The sequence below is a fragment of the Pseudophryne corroboree genome, chromosome 3 (genome assembly GCF_028390025.1).
Source record: "Pseudophryne corroboree isolate aPseCor3 chromosome 3, aPseCor3.hap2, whole genome shotgun sequence".
Lineage (NCBI taxonomy): Eukaryota > Metazoa > Chordata > Amphibia > Anura > Myobatrachidae > Pseudophryne > Pseudophryne corroboree.
This window is the reverse complement of record NC_086446.1, coordinates 755,943,168-755,965,116: the sequence shown is the minus strand read 5'-3', so window position 1 is coordinate 755,965,116 and position 21,949 is coordinate 755,943,168. Positions and strand designations below refer to the sequence as shown.

The window sequence follows — 21,949 nt, the reverse complement described above, 5'->3', positions numbered from 1 at the left end:
GAATGTCTGAGTTTACGATCGTAGCTGTGCTAAATTTAGCACAGCTACGATCAACTCGGAATAACCCCCATTGTCCAATAAAGATATTTTATTTCAGCAACAGCCCAATTGTCTGTCTCTTCCTTTCTTTTTACATCTCTTATGTAATGGTGATGGTGCCATAAATACAACAAAAAATTAGTTCTTTTGTTTCAACAAAATAAAAAGGAAGTGATTTAAAACTGTAAAACATTTTAAAAGTATCAAGTAAATTGATGGCACAGTTCTCCATCTATCACAGCATGTACTGTATGTATATCCAGTCCAGGGATTCCTCTAATAATAGGTCTAGGCCAGCGGTACGACTTGGGATATGGGATTTGACAATTGTAATATAGACGCGAAAAGCAGAACAGGAGGGTTTAGAAAATATACATTTATTTTAAAGGTAATCGTAGTCCACGTGGATCTTAAAGTATGAAAAAGTAAAAAAAAAAAAAAAAGTGAAAAACGCATGTTGACCTTTTCATGTGTCGACCTTTGCCATGTCGACATAGTGACCAGGTCGGCCTAATGACCATGTCGACCAATACTGGTCCACCTATTAAGTGTTGGCCTAAGTATTGTCGACCTAAAAGACCGGATACCTCACAGACATATACATTGCCTCGAAAAGCAGTCCTACTGGAGCTGTATACTGTTAGCTACTGTACATAAAATCCGCCATCAATGCAAACAGCGCTCCGTGTGGCTGTGCGCAAGCACTGCAGCCATGCAAGAACACAGCAATCCCTGAGTGATAAACCACTAACAGGATAATAATCTTATTTACAGAGCGCTTCTTTCCCAGGACTCCGCACAATTATAGCCTAAAACACAATTACACACATAAAATATTCATAGAGTAAATGAGAATCTATGCTTCTCCTTTTTTATCCATTTCTATATTTTTTTGTATGTTGAATATACAGTATCCAACATACTGTATTTTACGGCTAATTTATTTACAGCAGTATTTCAGCATTTAACCAGCGTGGAAACAATACGGATGTGTCAATGGGAACATTCAAGGGCACAAATACTCTTATGTATATTGTAAGCCCATTTATCTCAGTAGACACACACACACTTCTCCAGGGATAAACAGAGGTAACCGAGATCTTTCCTGGCCTTGATTCAGTGGAAAGTAGAGGCGAAGGCACCATCAATCTAACTTTCCCATAAACGTGGCGTGGAGATACAGTTGCACGCCGTACAAGGAGAGTCTGCGTGGAGTGGGCTGAGAAGAGACGGGGCTCGTTTAACCCTTACACTCCTCACAAACAGTAATGTCAGATTGTTCACTGGTCACATATGCAGATTACCAAATTACCATGAGCCTGTATATAATGGCATACGTCATATGTTACTTTACATACAATAACCGTGTTTCTCTAATATGTAAGCACAGTTGTTTTATTAGCCTGTGACAGCCCTAAAACAGTTTTTTTCAAAGGATACACTACTGGTTGGTGATGTGAGACTCAGCAACAGTTAATTTACACAAGTTTTACAGCACATGGTGTATTGTGCCAACAAAGCACTTTAACATCTTATGTCTCTTCCCTATGACAATTAATTCCATTAGAACAAGTGGCATTAATCATTACACCGCAGTGGCAATGATTGATCATTTATTTCCATCTCATCAATACATAAGAGACACGCAAAATGAGCTTTTTGTAGTCATTCTGATTCTGATTGAGTCACAGGCCACAAACTGCTTTCCTCTAAGGTTCTCTGGATCATTGGCCCCCAGCTGAACATTAGCAAAACTGTATTTTGAAGCGTTTTATGGCACAGATTATTCCTCCTGCGACTCCTCCCTGTCTACGCTTAAGGAATATTACGGATACGTTTATGTATATGGTCACTAAAGAAGTTGTATTTCAGAGCGAAACGGCTTAAAAATGTAAAAAAACCATACATCTAGCGAATTAATAAACAAGCAAACAAGCATGGGGCGTTTGCTTGTGGCTATCAAAATACTCAAAATGGGCCCTGTGCAGAACTTTAAATTAAAATACATAAATTGACATTATACAATACATGTTCGGGTGTAGTATTGAAGGTCGGCCACAATTAGGTCAATATTGTCTAGGTCGACCACTATTGGTCGACAGTAACTAGGCCGACAGGGATTCTAGGTCGACAGGGTCTCTAGGTCGACAGAGTCTAGGTTGAAAGGTCAAAAGGTTGACATGAGTTTTTAAATCTTTTTTTGTGTCGTTTTCGCCGTAAAGTGATCGGGAACCCCAATTAGTGCACCGTGTCCCCTCGTATGGCTCGCTTCGCTCACCATGATTCCGGCAAGGTGCCTCGCTCCACTACCGCGGCGCTCAGCATAGGTTACCGTTCCCAATTGTAGTCCACGTGGATCGTAAAGTATGAAAAAGTTCAAAACAAGAAGAAAAAAAAAAGTGAAAAACTTATGTCGACCTTTTGACCTAGAACATGTTGACCTAGAGACCCTGTCGACCTATAAACCCTGTCGACCTAGTTACAGTCGACCAATAGTGGTCGACCTAGACACTGTCGACCTAAGTATTGTCGACCTAGAGGCAGGATACCACATGTTTTACAATTTAATGGCTTTTGTATCACTTTTTAAATTATTTTTACTAATTGTTAATTATATACTCCATAACCTGGAAATACAGTGAAGCCCCTTCATGTCCTGTTAAATAGTAAATTGCGCAAAAAGAAGTGTGATTATCATGTAGTAGTCACTTTGTCCATAAATCAGTCAATCTAATTCTATTTAATGTTTTTGTATTTTTGTTGTTGTTTTTTTTATATTACGCATAGCAATTTGGTGCAAAACCATTTAATTATTATGATTGCTTAAACAAATGTGACTGTAGATTTTGAAAGTGTATAAATACATCAGTTTTAATTAAAGTCCTTAATGTATTAGTGTAACGAAACACACAATAAAATGCTTCTTTAAAACAATGTTAAAGTAGAAAAACATGAAAACAAGTGATATAGGTGTAATTCTACACGGAGATACATGAGCCCTGAAAGCTAGAAGTTGCAATAATGATAGTAGGGGGTGGGTTACAATATTGTGCATACTTAAAGGATGTGAAAGGATACAATGTAATAAATGCCTTTTTTTTTAGTAAGAATACAGTATGTACACGAGAGCCGGGTCATCCCTACCCTGAGGAGAGACAATCATTTTATCTTCGGCATTTGTTACACAGGATCCTCCAGGCCTGGTAAAATGGGGGAATTTGGATTCCCACATGTAACAAACTTATTACACAATAAAAAAAATAAAAAAAAATAAAAAAAGATAGCCCTCTCTTATACAGGCTGTAGATTGTGTTTTGGTTTTCAAACAAAGTGGATGAACTCCAAACATAAAAAAATAACCTTGGTCATTAAATGACTAAATTACATTGACTTGTATGTCGTGGAACGGATAATAATGATAAAAAACAATGGGGCAGATGTATTAACCTGGAGAAGGCAAAAGGAAGTGATAAACCAGTGATATGTGCAAGGTGAGAAAGGCACTAGCCAATCAGATCATAACTGTTCATCTGCATACTGGAACTGATTGGCTGGTGCATTTATCACCTTGCACATATCACTGGTTTATCACTTCCTTATGCTTTCTCCAGGTTAATACATCTGCCCCATTGTCTCAGGTGTTCCTTGTAGTTAGTATTTTGTTTTTTCTATTTTGTTTTCTTTCTTATAAAACCAGAAGTAGTCACTGTTGTGATTGTTGTACAGGAAGATGATTAGTCGGTGACTAAATGCTACTCAGAATAACTAATAAAATGAATCAGAAGAAACACTGGTTTAAATACACTTGAAGTGCAGGGGTGCCATGAGGGTGGCAAATATAAAGTAGCCAGGTCCATCATGCAGGGAAGCTGCAGCCTCTACCACAGTATGGCATGGTGACGCACTCTTCAGCAGGCAATGCCGGATGGAAACAGGGCCCAAGTGTTCCCAATCGGGCACAGCCAATTTCCTTCATGTTTGGTATGCCCCCTAATATCAGAGCCTGACAGATTTCCCGGTGGCCCTGCTTATATGTGACGTTCTACCCTTTATAGGATGTTGATATTACCCTTAGGGGGAAATTTACTAATCAGTGATAAGAGCAGAGAAGTGAGCCAGTGGAGAAGTTGCCCATGGCAACCAATCAGCACTGAAGTAACATCTATAATTTGCATACTATAAAATGATACAGAGCTGCTGATTGGTTGATGGGGCCACTTCTCCACTGGCTCACTTCTCCGCTCTTATCACTGCTTCGTAAATGTCCCCCTAAATCTCAAGGGTATTCTTAATCTCAGTAATGCATTAAAACAGACCCCACATGCCACTGAAGTCAAACCAAAACACCTCAAATCCCCACTCACTAAAACCACCCCCTTATTCGCTGAAGAGCCCTATTTACCCAAAATGCTTCTCATCCCTCCCACTTTGACCAATGACATATCCCTCTAGCTCCCCATTCACTAATTTTATAAGAGTTGGGGCCATGGGTGAGGCCGAATGAGGCATAAACCAGAGAAGAAGACACAGAGCAGAGAAAAGAACCGGAGAGGGGGCTATCAAACCATGGAGAGAGAGACATAGGGGTCTATTTACTAAGCCTTGGGTGGAGATAAAGTACCAGCCAATCGGCTCCTAACTGTAATTTTTCAAACACATCCTGTAACATGGCAGTTAGGAGCTGATTGGCTGGTACTTTATCTCCAGCAACTTTATCTCCGTCCACGGCTTAGTAAATAGACCCAAAAGTGTAGAAGTTGCCCATGGCAACTAATCAGCATCCAGTCATGACTTATCTAGCTCAGACTATAAAATGACAAAATCTGATTGGTTATCTCTATGCAAGGTGTGATAACACCTTCCACCCAACAAGTGATGAAGCAGGAAGGGCTGCAGGTGCCCAGAGGGCGGGTATAAGCCATCAGCAAGATAGAGCAGAGCAGACAGTCCTGTTATTGCAACACTTCCTTTAGCTGCTTTATTGGAAGGTACTGTAAGACAACGCCGTAGACTTGAATTGGAAATCCTTGCACAATCTCCGAGGATACAGTACATCACTAATATATAGTACCCATAATTCTGACACGATACCAGGCAGAGCTGCGCGCTAAAGTACTTAATTATGTAATTAATTCTAACAGCTTCCAAGTGTGGAGGAACTAATTGTTAATATGATTTACGTTATGTATGGAAGTGGGCATCTCATGTTACCTGGAGTAATACAGGAGGCACACTCTTAGGGGGTGATTCAGAGTTGTTCGTTCGCTAGCTGCTTTTAGCAGCATTGCACACGCTAGGCCGCCGCCTACTGGGAGTGCATCTTAGCTTAGCAGAATTGCGAACGAAAGATTAGCAGAATTGCGAATAGAAATTTCTTAGCAGTTTCTGAGTAGCTCCAGACTTACTCCTACACTGCGATCAGTTCAGTCAGTTTCGTTCCTGGTTTGACGTCACACACACGCCCAGCGTTCGGCCAGCCACTCCCCCGTTTCTCCAGCCACTCCCGCGTTTTTCCCTGAAACGCCTGCGTTTTTCCGCACACTCCCAGAAAACGGTCAGTTTCCGCCCAGAAACACCCACTTCCTGTCAATCACACTACAATCAGCAGAACAATGAAAATCTTTGTTACGCCGTGAGTAAAATACCAAACTTTTGTGCTAATTTACTTGGCACAGGCGCGCTGCGTACATTGCGCATGCGTAGTTTGCGACTAATCGCTCTGTAGCGGAAAAAAATAACGAGCGAACAACTCGGAAATGACCCCCTTAGTGCATGTATTCAGCGCAGCAGTTCTTCAGCTCAGTATTATTTGTAAGACATTTCATAAAAAGGGTGGTGGAGGGGGGATTCTGGACCTGACCTATGAATGAAAAGATTCCAAAATATTGACCTAGCACTTTAGAAGATCTTTTAATAATTAAAAAATAAAACCTTTTAAAACGTGATTTACTACACTGTTAACACTTAAAATAAGAAATGACTGACTATACTGTAGTTTGCTGGGTGACTTACTGTATTACGAGACTGGTTGCTAGGAGACGTCTCTAACCCTAGCAACCGTTATTCAGATCCTGTATACCAGTGATAGTCAGCCTGATACCCTACAGGGCACATCTGGGCAGCCCTTTATTCTTCAAACGGGGCCAATCATTACCCTACCTCTCAGCAAAAAGTTAAAACAATGCACTTAATCAAAGAAAGTCTCCTATCTGTAAGGAACTGGAGTTGTAAACAATTGTTCCAAGCTATAATTAACAAGACAGACAATAAAGCAGGAAAGAGCTAGGTAAAGGCTCAAAGGGCCGCTTCTAACCCTAGGGCCGCTTGTTGACTATCACTGCTAGATATTGACCCCTAGTCATCAAGGTTGCAAGACTGGCAGAGAAGCAAAGATAGAAAACACTGTAAACACAACATCATAACGAAGGGACATAGAAATGTATTAACAGAACTAATACCCTAGCTGGCAATCAGACTGAAATTCTCTAAGTTTCTACTTCCTCGTTAGTTTTTATTTTTCTGAACGTCCTTTACCCCTATGGGGTATATGCAATTGCGGTCGAATTCCAGCTGGAATTCGACACAATTCGACAGTCACACACCCTCCCGCCAGGACCCGAATTCGACATATTCAATAAAAAATGGATTCGACAGTCCCGCTGTCGAAAAACGGACCAATTGACGATAGTGTGAGTCCTGGATTCGACTTCATGGACGGCACAAAAGTGTGTAAAAAATCATGAAAAAAAATGTGTGGGGTCCCCCCTCCTAAGCATAACCAGCCTCAGGCTCTTTGAGCCGGTCCTGGTTGTAAAAATACAGGGGGAAAAATTACAGGGGATCCCCCGTATTTTCACAACCAGCACCGGGCTCTGCGTCCGGTCCTGATGCCAAAAATACGGGGGACAAAAAACGTAGGGGTCCCCCGTATTTTTAACACCAGCACCGAGCTCCACTAGTCAGAGAGATAATGCCACAGCCGGGGGACACTTTTATATCGGTCCCTGCGGCCGTGGCATTAAATCACTAACTAGTCACCCTTGGCCGGGGTACCCTGGAGGAGTGGGGACCCCTTATAACAAGGGGTCCCCCCCTCCAGCCACCCAAGGGCCAGGGGTGAAGCCCAAGGCTGTCCCCCCCACCCATGGGCTGTGGATGGGAGGCTGATAGCCAAGTGACAAACATAAAGAATATTGTTTTTTGTAGCAGAACTACAAGTCCCAGCAAGCCTCCCCCACAAGCTGGTACTTGGAGAACCACAAGTACTAGTATGCGAGGGGGGGGCACTCTCCTGATTGGCTGTGCGCGTCTGAGCTGTCAGACGGCGCATAGCACTATGCCGCTCCATTATCTTCAATGGTGGGAACTTTGCGGTCAGCGGTGAGGTTACTCGCGGTCAACCACTGACCGCAAAGTTCCCACCATTGAAGATAATGGAGCGGCATAGTGCTATGCACCGTCTGAGAGCTCAGACGCGCACAGCCAATCAGGAGAGTGCCACGACGTGGCGCTCCCTGATTGGCTGAAGGGACCCTCTGTGACAGGAGTCACGGGGGGTCTCTGCATTCGGGGAAAGGGGCCCCATGTGTAAACATGGGACCCCTTTCAGTGCGTGGATCGGGTAATGCGTTTTATTATTTTGCCAAGTACGTGGATTTCAAAAAAGAAGAAGAAGAGGACAGATCTACACTGGATTTTTCTGAATATAATTTTCTTTCCAGGTACACCGTGGATTCTACTTGGAGAAGTGGACCGAGTCGGCGTGAAGAACATAGGTAAGTATGTGTGTGTCGGCGTGCATGTATGTAATAAAGTTTTACTTTCACGGTGTGCGTGTACTGTTTTTATTTGGGTATTTTTTTTGCAGTAGAACTACAGGTACCAGCGGGCCCGTTTCCCCCCGCATGCTGGTACTTGTGGTTCTCCAAGTACCAGCTTGCGGGGGAGGCTTGCTGGGACTTGTAGTTCTGCTACAAAAAACAATATTCTTTATTTATGTCACTTGGCTATCAGCCTCCCATCCGCAGCCCATGGATGGGGGGGGGACAGCCTCGGGCTTCACCCCTGGCCCTTGGGTGGCTGGAGGGGGGGACCCCTAGATTTAAGGGGTCCCACTCCTCCAGGGTACCCCGGCCAGGGGTGACTAGTTAGTGATTTAATGCCACGGCCGCAGGGACCGATATAAAAGTGTCCCCCGGCTGTGGCATTATCTCTCTAACTAGTGGAGCCCAGTGCTGGTGTTAAAAATACGGGGGACCCCTACGTTTTTTGTCCCCCGTATTTTTGGCACCAGGACCGGACGCAGAGCCCGGTGCTGGTTGTGAAAATACGGGGGATCCCCTGTCATTTCCCCCCCGTATTTTTACAACCAGGACCGGCTCAAAGAGCCCGAGGCTGGTTATGCTTATGAGGGGGGACCCCACGCATTTTTTTCAGGATTTTTTACACATTCCCACCCCTTCCCACTGAAAAACATGCTCTGATCTCTCCATATTATTTTAGTCAGTAAAAAAAAAATATATATATTCTTTTAAAAAATATATAAATAATACTTGTGGCTCCTAATAGACAAACCAAGTACATAATCCCTTCTAATATAAATAGATATGTTATTAGCAATAAAAAAAAAACAACACAAAAAAAACATGTTTTTACATTAATTTATTAGATTCTGCCAGCAAAATGAGGCGGACTGAAATTGACGAAGTGACTGTCGAAAAGCACTGTTGTTGAATCGACATTCTTCGATTGAATATACTTTTGTTGAAAAGCCGCATTTTTACCATTGCAGACATGTCGAATTTGACAACTGTCGAATTGCAAAAAGTCGAATTTGAAACGGACGTTTTTTTGTCGAAAAGTACTGTATTGCATTGTCGAATAATTTTTCTGTGTCGAAAATGCCCCGTTTTTCGACATTTGCGGCAATTCGTCCGCAATTGCATATGGCCCTATGTGGCTTCCACAAAGATAACGTAACTCAGTGCATGTGATCACCACCATATTCTGTAGTGCTCCTCCCAAAAGTTCACTTTTTAGTGTGACAGTCCATATTTCTGGACCACAAAAGGGCATGCCCCACCTAGTTATAGGGGAAGATTACTTCTACAAATGATAGATGTAGCAGGGTGGAAATGGTACAGGGATGGACATCAAACCATAAGTTGGTATGGCATCCATTGATGGTTTGCCATCAAAAGTGGAGATCAGAGGTTTCACTGCCGTCGATGGTAGTCCACGCAGAGATGGAGCTTTCTCCCAGAACAGGGGGCATGGAGCTTAGTTCCACCCATGATGCAACCCATATAGCCCCGTCCCCTTCCCCGATTGGCCTGCTGCCTGCCAATTCCAGCCTTCACACAGAGTTTGAGTTGCTGCAGTGATGCTATAGAGCAGAGGTCCTCAAACTCGGTCCTCGGGGGCCCACACAGTGAATGTTTTGCAGGTAACCCAGCAGGTGCAAAGGTGTATTAATTACTCACAGACACATTTTAAAAGGTCCACAGGTGGAGCTAATTATTTCACTTGCGATTCTGTGAGGAGACCTGCAAAACATGCACTGTGTGGGCCCCCGAGGACCGAGTTTGAGGACCTCTGCTATAGAGCAATGTTGTAAAGTATCCGGTTACACACACACATGGGTTCCCGTCATCGATATAAACCACTGATGGCACCAAAAACCAGTAGACCAGTCAATGGACATCCCTAAAATGGGACAGTTGACTCTGTGGGTGTGATTTGTTCTGACCGGGTGTAGCTTGTGAGGTCAAGAAATGGGATAACATGCACATTAAATTGGGGGACTATAAAAGTGGGAGTGAGCATTTTCAAATGGCAATACATATTATAGTAGACATTATGGATAAAGTTTCATATAAAAGCTTTGCCGGTAGCTATGAATCCTGCCCTAGTATAGTCTACAAATCCACATGCCGATCACAAGACTTTAAGAAGAGGGCTCTACAGTGCCATCTTGTGGTTATTTTGTTTTCTTATTTTCAGAAAAATTTTTTTTAGAGTGTGTGGGAGGTTTGTACAGATGTTTTTGCTGCCCATCTTTCTCCAGCAGTTCCATAGAGCTATGCAGATAGATACAATGTACTGTACCTTCATATAGAACCAAAATATAACACTACTTTACAGAAGCTTTTGCTATTTCATTAATTGACATAACTGTACTGTATGCCTGGAAGTGTTTCATGACAACCATACAAACACCATATCGATCCTGGCTGTAGTGTATCTACTGTATTGCACCGCGCTAATACACAAAACTAAGCAGTCAATCCCAGCAATATACAAACAGACTTTGAGGATTGTTACCCAACAGCAGAAATGGTTAGCAGGCATAAAATCTAATAACATAAGCTTGTTTTTATGTGGTTCATCTGACCAAAATGCATGCCTGAGATCAATGCTGTCTCATCAGTAGGTAAGGTTGTATCAAATGTGCAAAACACAAGTCAATATGAACAAAGAAAAGTGGTAAAATGACATAAATCTCTCCCGCTCTGGAATCCTGAGCAAGTGTAATAACCATTAGTACTGTCACACCAGTAATGACCACTCACTGCAACATTCCTTCTTGCCGAAACAAAGCACCCAAATACAAAGACAGTTATAATGCCTTTGGTTACGTCACTGGCCCCGTCATTAGTGATCAGTCAGCATTATGGAGGAGAATGCGGTAGGTAGCCAGCCCCATAAGGATGGTATCCGGACTCCAGATCGACAGCAAAAAGATCGACAAACCTTAGGTCGACGCCAATTGGTCGACAAACCTTAGGTCGACATGGACAAAAGGTCGACATGGACAAAAGGTCGACAGGAACAAGGTCGACATAGAAAAAGGTCGACATGAGTTTTTCACGATTTTTTTCTTTTTTGGAACCTTTTCATACTTAACGATCCATGTGGACTACGATTGGAACGGTAATCTGTGCCGAGCGAAGCGGTAGCGGAGCGAAGGCACCATGCCCGAAGCATGGCGAGCGAAGCGAGCCATGCGAGGGGACGCGGTGCACTAATTGGGGTTTCCGGTCACTCTACGAAGAAAACGACACCCAAAAAAAAAACTCATGTCGACCTTTTTCCATGTCGACCTAAGGTGTGTCGACCAATTGGCGCCGACCTAATGTTTGTCGACCTTTTTGCTGTTGATCCTGAGTCCCAGACCCATAAGGATTTGGTGGTTACGGATGGTCATAACTGATACAACTGTGCACTAGTGTAAGGATAAAAAAAATGCACTTTTAAATGTAAATGTTTCAAAGTAATAATAACAACAAGTTTGCAAAATATATCATAGAACTATATCATAAAATTCTACATATGCGATAGAAACTCAGTGAAGATCTTAAATGTGCCAAAACTGCATCCCAAACGCTCATTTGCAACATCGCAAAATACTGATACTTATATAGGACAAGTCTTGCTTTGTAGTACATAGCAGGCCATGGTGGTGGCATCTACAGTGGCTCTACAATAGTCAATGGGAGGATCGAAAGGACATGACTTGCCCAGAGTGGATTGTACACCCATAACTGCACTGAAGAGCAGACACTCCATTTCATTTATTCTGAACGGGTGATCTGATCGAGCAAACGTTAGAAGGTGAATTTACGGGGTCATTCCCTGGTGTGTGAGAAGCCTCTTCCTTCCAGCAGAAAGTCTTGACTTCATCAACACTGCTTGAGCCCCGGAGATCGTGACTCATCTCAAAACCTTTAACTATTCGCTCCACTTCTAGGTACATCACTTCAACCAATTTAAAACAATATTCAAACATACATTACCAGAGTATCACATGTACTATAGACAGTCCTGATGTTCTAGACTCTCGGGACTAATTTAAGATACATACTTTATGAGTGTAAACCATGGAATCAGTGGAGGAACTACAACAAATGCTAGCCGTGCCGGAGACCCCTAGGCAGTCGAAATCTTTGGACCCCCCTCGCATATTATCTCCTAATCCGGTTTTAATTTTACCAGCCTATGATCTGGAAACTGTAATGTGAATCTGATGTCTATGGTTTATGTACTTTAAGCTGTTAATGGGTACTGTACATCACGTCAATACGGTATTTTCTCGATAGAGTCTTTAATGTAAAGTTTTCGTTTGAGTTGATTCATTTTTTTCTATCCTTTGGAAACAATTTAAGAAAGCTTGATTGTAATTTTCTTTCAAGATCAAATCAATATTATTTTGATCCATTGTCGTGGGGCCCATAGGCCGGTGCCTTCTCCGCCTATTCGGTAAGCCTACTCTGCCTATTTGGTAGTCTACTGTTCCAGTTAAAGAGCTGCAGTTTGAATGTTCTGGCCCCTTCTCTGAGGAATGTCATGGGGGCATGTTCTGAGCTTGCATGGAAGCAGTGCATGCGTGATAAGTCCGCACATTAGAGTTGTCCGTCGAGGCACCCTCTAGATGATCGATTTCTAACCATTGACAGGAAACGATCTATGGTTGATCTCTGCCATAGATGATAAAACTATTGTTCGTTGGCAGCAAACCATAGTCGGTGGAGGGCTTACCTTGTTACCTTGACCCATACGGCGAATATCAAAGGAGTATGCCCAACCCCTTTCCCAAATTCAGCTAAACTATGCCATACCCCCCCCCCCCTTCCTCCCCATCTGATCTTAACCCAAGACCACTTGACCACTTTCTTCAACCCACCCTTTCCTTTGTTATGCTGAAGCAGAAGCCACAAGAAAATCAATCCATTTTGCATTACGTATGTCTTAAATATTTCTTGAGTTGCAACTCTACAGTTTCAATGTTCTAGCAGAAGAAAAAAAAAACATTTCACAGCCAAACATCTTTACCACTCAATAAAAAGCAGCTTCAACAAATAAACAGCAATCTTATTTTAAGCGCAAGGACAACAGACATTTTATGTCAAAAGCCAATGACTAAATTGATGTCAATTTCTGCCACCTTTTGGACGGTGTGTTGGAAGCAAGTGTGCATTGGACATTGCTATGCGAATTGGTAAGAGGATTACACAGACCTTCGAAGCATTCCAAGCCCTGTCGCAACAGCTTGGCGCTATCTGCAAATGTATTCAGACAAGTACATGCTACCACATTATAAATCTGTAGGCAGAGGATTTACTAGATATTGCCATAGCGACTTAAATATCAGGATAAAAGGGGTTCAGTGCTGTGCTGTCATTCTGCTGACAAATGTGTTTCGCTCCAGCGTTACAAGAACAGTAAATGAAATAAGTTGCAATGTAAAGCATGTCTCTTCCCTGGTTCCCAATCTTTTTTTTATACATTGACACTTGAACAGGGTTTGAAGAACAGCAAAACTGCGTAAGTAGTGACTTCAGTACCACAACAATAGATAAGAAAGGAGGGCACTTAACCAGCCTCAATCAATATTATAGCCAGGACAGCAAAACTAAAGCACATAAGCATTTCCATGTAATAAGACCAGGGAGCAATTAGACATGCAGGATTCATACACAAATGCAGCGCCCCTTTAAGACGGAAATTTGATGTACATTTTTTTATTTAAAGTAAAACATTAATTGGACAGATAATTTGGTTTGCGAGCATTGGATAGACTGTATTGCACCAGGAAATTTAACACCAGCTGATATTAATAGAACATTTGTATCATTCTGCAGTATGCACGCACAGAAGTTCTCGTCTGATGCGAACCATACATCTATGGTCCAACTACCTATTCTGCTAATTCAGATCAACAGATATATCGATGATTAGCGATCTGTTAGGGTGACGGCAAAAAAACAGCATGGTAAAATCCTCAAATCACCAATCCCAAGCATTTTTTGAGTGAATCTGTGAATCAAGGATTTCCAAGATCCTCTGAACCAGGCATCAGCAGAACAGGGAATTGTAGCAATAGCTGCCTATACTTCACCAAGACACATGCATTGAGCAGTTGTTTTTGCATAATTTAACCCCCTTATCACATAAATCAGCATCAAGACAATATATTATAAAGTTTCCAGAGACATGACTCTAGATCAGGGATGGGGAACCTTTGGCCCTCCAGCTGTTGCTGAACTACACATACCAGCATGTCTTGCAACAGTTTTGCAATTTGGCCATGCTAAAACTGTTGCAGGGCATGCTGGGATGTGTAGCTCAGCAACAGCTGGAAGGCCAAAGGTTCCCCATCGCTGCTCTAGATAAACTGTAACAATTTACAATCCAGAAGATGCAATTAAGTCCACTCCCCGTCACCTCTATAATCTCATGCAGCTTTAATCCTAGTGTTAGAACTAGAGGTGTGCAGTTCGGTTCTCCAGAAATTCGAATCCACGCGAATTTTGTGTATCCGAACCAAACCAAAACCCAGAATGGATCACCCAAGCAGATCCGATGCTCTTCCCTCGGTTCGGAGTTTGGATTTTAAATCCAAATTTCGGTTTTGGATTGCAAAAATTCCATGATTCTAGTAGCTGTTTTTATCGATTTTTATCAATGAGTATAGTTTTGTTTTTTTTTAAATCGTTTTTTAACCAAACCAAAAACCGAATCCGAACCAAAACACTTGAGGGTGGTTTTACGAAAAGCAAAACCTCATGATAAATTAGAACCAAAACAAGGGGATCTGCGCACATCTGTAGTTAGAGAACGCGCCAAACTGTTGAACATTACTGACACATGGTTCTTAATTTAGATCCCGTTGGATCACCGGCACTTTCGCGCAAGCGCCTCCCTGTACTGTGCATTTGCACTAGGGGTCCTGCGTCATTGGATGCACTACGGCTGCAGATTGTCAGTGACTGACCTCCTGATGCCATTTGAGGGCGTGGAGGGGGCGGCGATGGCCGCCATTCCCCAAAGACGGAGATTTCCTTGCCTCTTTGTAGGAACTGTGGCGGCCGCAGCCAGCTGGTGCTATCGCAGGTAATCCAAAGCTGCATCCTAGGAGGCAGCATGAATCACTAAAGCAAACAGGAGGCGTCTACTTATATCAGACACCTCCTGCTGCATTCCCATATTAGTGCCTCACTGCAGCTTCCAACGATGCACCAGCGATGCCTCCTCCAACCACATCTGAATGAGGCCCACGGTCCGAGCCCAGGAATAGGGGCGTTAAAGTGCACAAACGGCCCAGAAGATTTCAAAGAACATTTTCCGGAAGCATAAATGCATTTTGTAATTATATGGGCTTCGTATTCTTACAAAGGAACACCATAACTTTCATTATAAATAATACAGCATTGCTTGGCGCTTATTATCCCCCAAACCCGCTCCCCACATTCCTGATCACACCAAATAAAAATGAATGAGGAGGGATAGAAAAGTTTATACTGCCCCACGAGGAAGCCTCTGCTCTAATTTAATCAGGGAATATTAAAAGTGCCAGAATTTAATTAAAAGTCATAACAGAACAGATCGTAAGGACCAAATCCCGCGTGTAGGCTGAGAAATCTGAAAAACGGAACCGATTTTTTTTCCTGAGAATTGGAAATGCACGTTACATTCACTTTAATATTTCAAGAAGCTTTACATCACAATTTGGATTCTTTCTCATCATTCTGTTGGCACCACGGTTCCCAGATGACAGTAACTTTACTTACAGCAAGTAAAAAGTTACATTTTCAGTCTGAGACAAAAAAAAATAAAATAAAATAAAAAGTTAAAATCTAGCTCCCGATTGGAATAATATAACTGTGAGGATTATGAATTATTAAATAATAGCACTCTCAGTTTTTAATACATTGCTCCAATGCTCCACCAAACGCATAACATCTAGTAATGGGTTTCCCTCACCCCTGTCTTTAGGGATTTATTTAGAAGCTGTGCTTGTGGATCAATCAGGCTGTAAATGTCGCCACAGGGTTATATTCCCCCTTGGGTGGTGGCGTGGACCACCACCCAATTCGGGATTCCAGCCGGCAGTCGAGTCGGGATTCCGACCGCTGGTATTTCACCGGGTGGCAGGATTCCAGCGTCGGTATTCTGACAGCCGGGATCCCAACAGCCGATAAATTGACTGCCCCCCCCATCGAATACATACATATTGCTGTAATAAAAAAACAACAGTTGCACAACATCAATGTTTTTGGATGAAAACATGGGCTTCTGAGGCTCCAGGGTAGGTTTACAAAACCGCGATTTGTCAAAGTTGCGATGTCAGCAGCATGACCAACGGATTTAAAGCAGCAAAAGCAATGCTAAGCCAGGTTTGTTTAGAATAAGTGGCGGCACCAGAGGAGGGGCTGCAGCACAGTCCAAAATTCAAATAGAGGAGTCACATCAACTGCCACCCAAACACTGCTGGCCGGGACTCACTGGTAGCTGGTGGCTCCCCTATTTGAATTTTGGACTGGGTTGTAACTGCCACTGGTTAGAATTTACTTCTGTGTCTGGTTTAGATTCATCTGTCAAAGCCACTTATGGCATTTGGCAAACTGCGAGTTAGTAAATCTACCCCTTGGATTACATTTACAGGAGGCCTGTCTGTGCTCGTAAGTCTAATTATGCCTTCAGTTAACGAAAAGCATTGACATTCATAGAAAACATTGAGGGCAGGAATATATATCGGCCTCCCACCACTGATGTTTGAGAGGAGAGGATACACAAAACCATCGAACATCAATACTTGAAATACAATGATGTTCGATGTCTGTCCCTAGCCAGAGGGAACGGCTCAGCTGATTAAAATCCCAGGTGACTTTTTAAAACATTTGCATGGTTTAATTTGGACTCCCAGTATCTATTCAATCAATACAAGCCATTGTAACATGCTATAAATAAAACACATTGGATATAGCAGTAATGCTAATAATTATTAATTAGTACATTGAATACCGGCATTGTCAGAAAGAAAGGGAAGACACGCTGATCACTAGATCTATGTGCCAATAGCAAACTGATTATGATGTGAGCGGAATCCCTGAAGAAAATAGAAGTATGCTTCCAGCTATAAAGCCATAATTAAATGTGACATTCTGCATGAATGTATCAGCTTGGGAATCCCACCTCTGAAGAGGCTACAATTAATATTCTTTTCTGTCCATTTGTAAATATTGGGCTAGATTATTGGAACAACTGCACCTTGATTTATGACATCGATTTATCATCTGTGACTTATGGTGGCATTGCAGGACTCCTGTAGAGTGCAGTATACAGGGAATGATCCACACAGCCCTACAGCGGTCTAGGCTAGATAGATGAATTTGTCATATTGCATATTTTGCAATAGCCAGAAGTATAAATGCTACAATTTATAATCATTGTATTCTAGGCTTTCTCCCTAAACTGTGTCTGCAAATCTTAATGGGGTCTATTCATGAAGCAGTGAAAAGTGAGGAGAAGTGAGCCAGGGGAGAAGTTGCCCATGGCAACCAATCAGTTGCTACATATAATTTTCTAGAATGCACTTTAGAAATGTTACCTCAACACTGATTGGTTTCCATGGGCAATTTCTCCACTGGCTCACTTCTCCACACTTTTCACTGCTTCATGAATAGACCCCAATATCTCCAAACATTTAAGGCGTGTTCAAGGTTGAATTTACCCACCAAAATTTGCTAAACTTTTCCTCAGAATGCTGATTGAAACTAAATATTTGTAGGAACAGTTTTGAAAACTTTGCTCGTTACAAACGATTTCACAAAAGCTTCTGTGTAAATGTGACTGGGAAAATGTGTTAGGTTTGATTCCTATAATAAGCTGCAGAAAATTTCTGATAACTGCAATCTGAGGTCTGTACGGGTGGAGCGATATTGAGTGACTGTGTTGTATTCCATTTGTGTAATGCATTTCTTGTGTTATATAAGCAGGTCAATTATGGTACCACAGTCTGAGGGCAATTGCAGAACTCTCCTACGATGCTTGCGTTACCCTGAGTGTACACACAATGGCGCTGTTGCTATCGGGACAGACAGTAACAGACCTGTGGTGGAAAAGTGATGGGCGGTCCTGTGCGGTGACTGGGAGGTGGCTAGTAGTGCACAGAAAAATGGTCCGTTCAGTGGGCGTATTTTGGGAATGTCACAGGCATGTCAATAAGTGTAGTGGTCATTCTAGCACCCTGCACCTGTCACAACCCGTGCAGTTCCTATAACCTGCCTGGGGTGTCACTCTCTGCTCTGGTGCTTCTGGCACACTCTGGTCTGTATCATAGCACTGAAATACAGACCAGAGTGTGCTAGAAGCACCAGAGCAGAGAGCGATATTCCAGGCAGGAAAGAGGAACTCCAGGGGTTGTGACAGGCACAGGGTGCTAGAATGTACACGAAAGTGACTGCGTTCCAAGCCACACAGCCCCAAACCAGGGAGGCCATGGTCAGGTGCCATATAACTGGTGCGATAGTGGCATATAAGGATGCACCAATTTTTATTAGTGTGCACGGGCGCTAATAGTGGGCATCTCAGTCCTTTCAAATTCGGCCACTAGGATGTACACAAGGGAAGGAGTTTGTTGCGGCATTTGCATAAAGTCGCAAATGGATACTATCGCATTTGCTTGCAAATCATGCCCAGTGTGTGCACTCAACTATATAAGTAACGCTACTATGCTGAATAACACCTACCTGGACAGACTGCCTCTATTTATCGCTGTGTTTGATAGTCGTTATTATCAGTGAGTACTTATCTTTGAAGCAGAAAAATGCGCCTGAAAATAGGAACATTTAAGTCTGCGCTCAACTCTGCCTAGCCCGCAATTCCGTCACCTTTGGTGAAGTATGCATAGGCGAGAATGTCCCATGAATGCCAAGTTCCGCCTACTCTGTGGTAAGAGAAGATGCGCCTAAGTTGCCAACTACGCCACACGTAGTTGCGTACACCATGTTACGGCGCATGCGCAGTGCCAGATACACTCAGAAAGCGCTTTTTTTTTTAAACTATAATTTTACATTAATATTTAAAACTAAATTAGTCACCCCACCGTGGCTGCTCCATGGTGGTTTCCGAAGCCACCGACCTTCGGCAGTTTTGCACGTAGGGGTTTATCAAATCACTTAAATTAAATGGAAAATCCTGCTGTTTAGTAAATGTAGCCCTTTGTGACTTCTGATTGGTCCCCCCACTCAGGTCCCGCCCCCTACCACAGACATTTAAATGTTATTAGTACTTTAGATAGTGATGTAGCTTTAAGTTTGTATGTATCTTCTACTGGTGACACATGCTTAATAGGGAGGGGGGAGGAGGAGGGGGGGCATTCTACTTCCCTGACAATGTATCACTAGGGAAAAACAACAAACAAACAACAGTTTTTGAAAAAAATACATTTGTATGTTGAGTACACAATATTACAATAGTGTGCACACAATATTATTAAATACAACTGTATTTTTATAGGAAGATTCACTGTAAAATATGTTCAGAGATAAAGTAAACTATATACATTTAAACAGCAGCCTGTTATTCACTCATTTCCCACAACCCAACCATGAACAATTGCTGTAGCTTTAAAAAAAAAAAAAAAAAGGTTATAGCAGCTTAAAGCTTCAGCACATGGTGGTTTATTCCCAGCTGTAGGTGTATGCAAATGTGTACCTGCTAAACAAACCAAACGTCAATAGGATTGTACCAGGGGCAAGCAACCTGGGCTTCTCCAGCTGCTGTCAAGCCACACGCATGCTGGGACTTGTAGTGCCACAGTAGCTGGAAATCCACAGGTTGCTTACTCTAGGATTATAGTGAATTTTATTTATTTTTTTCTTCTTCTTTTAGGCTTTATTAATACACTGCACTGTATGGGTGAACCCGAGTTACACTTGACACACATACAGTAGAAGATGCAGACTGGGCATCTACTGCCATGGTTGCAATATGCTATAGCTGATAAATGGGAATTTGGAACACACGGCTGCCTAGAGTTTTGCATTCCCACACAGTGACAGATCTCCCTGGTAGAGTCTTGGCATCCAGGATGAAAGCTCCAAGGATATAACACACCTGCTGCTGCTTAATAGAGAAAACAGCGCCGAGCACACTAGTGTTAACCCCTCCATTCTGGTTGGCTCCTTATCTCTGTCTAACTTTCCCAGCCAGATCCCTGGGTGGCCGGGCAGTGTGCATATTTTAGACATATGAGGGGGGCGTCCCTTCCCCCCCAATCATTTTGGAAAGTTGTCTCCGGTGTTCCCAACCCAAGGCAGGTGGAGGAGAATTTATTTCCCAAGCAGATTTTATATGCAGTCACTCTCTAAGGCGCCCAATGCTCAACAAACCAAATTATAACTGACGGCGAGATCAAAGGTGATCCTCAACGATACAATGTATCCATGCTTAGAACGTTCTTAAAGGGACACTGCCCACCAGGCAAGGTAGGGGTAAGGGGGGATTCTTCCACTTACCAGTGAGTTGGTCGTAGGAGCCATCCAGGTCTCTTGAATCAGACAGGTTGGATTTCCTACCTTTACCCCTCATCTTGAGACAGAGGTGTATATGCAGGGCTGCCAGTGGGGACCGTCCTTCACCTCCCAAACCCTTAAAGATCCTCAGTTTCTTCAGCTCTATAACAGCCAGAAAGACAGATCCTCTGCCCAATAAATCCTGTAATATTCCCAAAGCCAGGATAAGACCAGGAGATAGTGTCTGGGGGAAGTAATATTCCTTCTTCAGGCTGCTGGATGTGAGCTGGCTGCCTCAGTAATCCCTCACTGTACAGGTTCCTACCCTCCTGTTCTGTGATCCTTCTTTTACTCCGGGATCTGCTGTGGTCCAGGCATGGGGGCGGAGAGTGGAGCTGGGGAGGGGGGTTACTCAGTCCCCTTCCTTATTATTAATTTCCCCAGCCATAAAACCTGCTCTCACACTCCTGCTGCTAATCCCCAGCGCAAGTCTCTGCCTCTGTCAGTCTCCTACCTCTACTCCTCTCCATGTGATTACAATACAGGCATAGTGCTCCAGCAGGCTCACGCTGCAGGGGGGTCGGTGGTCCCTCAGCTCTCTCCCAGCCTTGGGTCTTATGTTCCCTGATTCAGTGATTCCCCCTCGCAGGGTCTTGGAGTAACTTTAATAATTCCTGTATCAGGCTGCTGTAATTGTCGCGTCTTAGCTGCGTGGGCTGCCTGCTGTAATGCAATGAGAGCAACTCTCCAGATACAGTGTGGAATCACTTTCCCTTATAGATCACTTTCCCCATACACACCACAGTGATCAACAGATCTACCAGACTACTTGTTCTATTATCACATAGTATCCAGACCATAGTACTCTATCTATCTATCTATCTATCTATCTATCTATCTATCTATCTATCTATCTATCTATCTATCTATCTATCTATCTATCTATCATTAACTACCTATCCATATATTATCTATCTATCTATCTATCTATCTATCTATCTATCTATCTATCTATCTATCATTAACTACCTATCCATATATTATCTATCTATCTATCTATATATAATCTATCTATCTATCTATCTATCTGTCTGTCTGTCTGTCTATCTCTATCATACCTATATATAATCTATCTATCTATCTATCTATCTATCTATCTATCTATCTATCTATCTATCTATCATTAACTACCTATCCATATATTATCTATCTATCTATCTATCTATCATCTATATATCTGTCTGTCTATCCTACCTATCTATGTATAATCTATCTGTCTGTCTGTCTGTCTATACTACCGATCTGTATATAATCTATCTGTCTGTCTGTCTGTCTGTCTATCTTTCTCTTACGTCCTAGAGGATACTGAGGTCCACATTAGTTCCATGGGGTATAGATGGGTCCACTAGGAGCCTTGGGCACTTTCAGAAATCAATAGCGTGTGCTGGCTCCTCCCTCTGTGCCCCTCCTACCAGACTCAGTTTAGAAAATGTGCCCGGAGGAGCCGGTCATGCTTAGGGAAGCTCCTGAAGAGTTTTCTGCATTTATTTTCTGTCTGTTGTTTTCAGGCAGGTCTGGCTGGCACCCCTGCCTGCTTCGTGGGACTTAGGGAA

General features: G+C 42.7%; 1 protein-coding gene across 2 annotated transcripts in view; it reads right to left on the bottom strand.

Annotated features, from left to right (window-relative positions):
- Positions 1-21,037, bottom strand: part of KCNIP2 (potassium voltage-gated channel interacting protein 2) — a 652,480-nt gene extending 631,443 nt beyond the window's left edge. Inside the window, exon 1 of one of the 2 annotated variants that reach the window (XM_063962382.1) lies at positions 20,340-21,037. In XM_063962382.1, coding sequence (XP_063818452.1) covers positions 20,340-20,412 — 73 coding nt within the window. In that variant the 5' untranslated portion in view covers positions 20,413-21,037. The remainder of the gene's footprint in view (positions 1-20,339) is intronic. The other variant, XM_063962381.1, reaches the window with a different exon arrangement.
- Between the last annotated feature and the right edge of the window lie 912 nt (positions 21,038-21,949).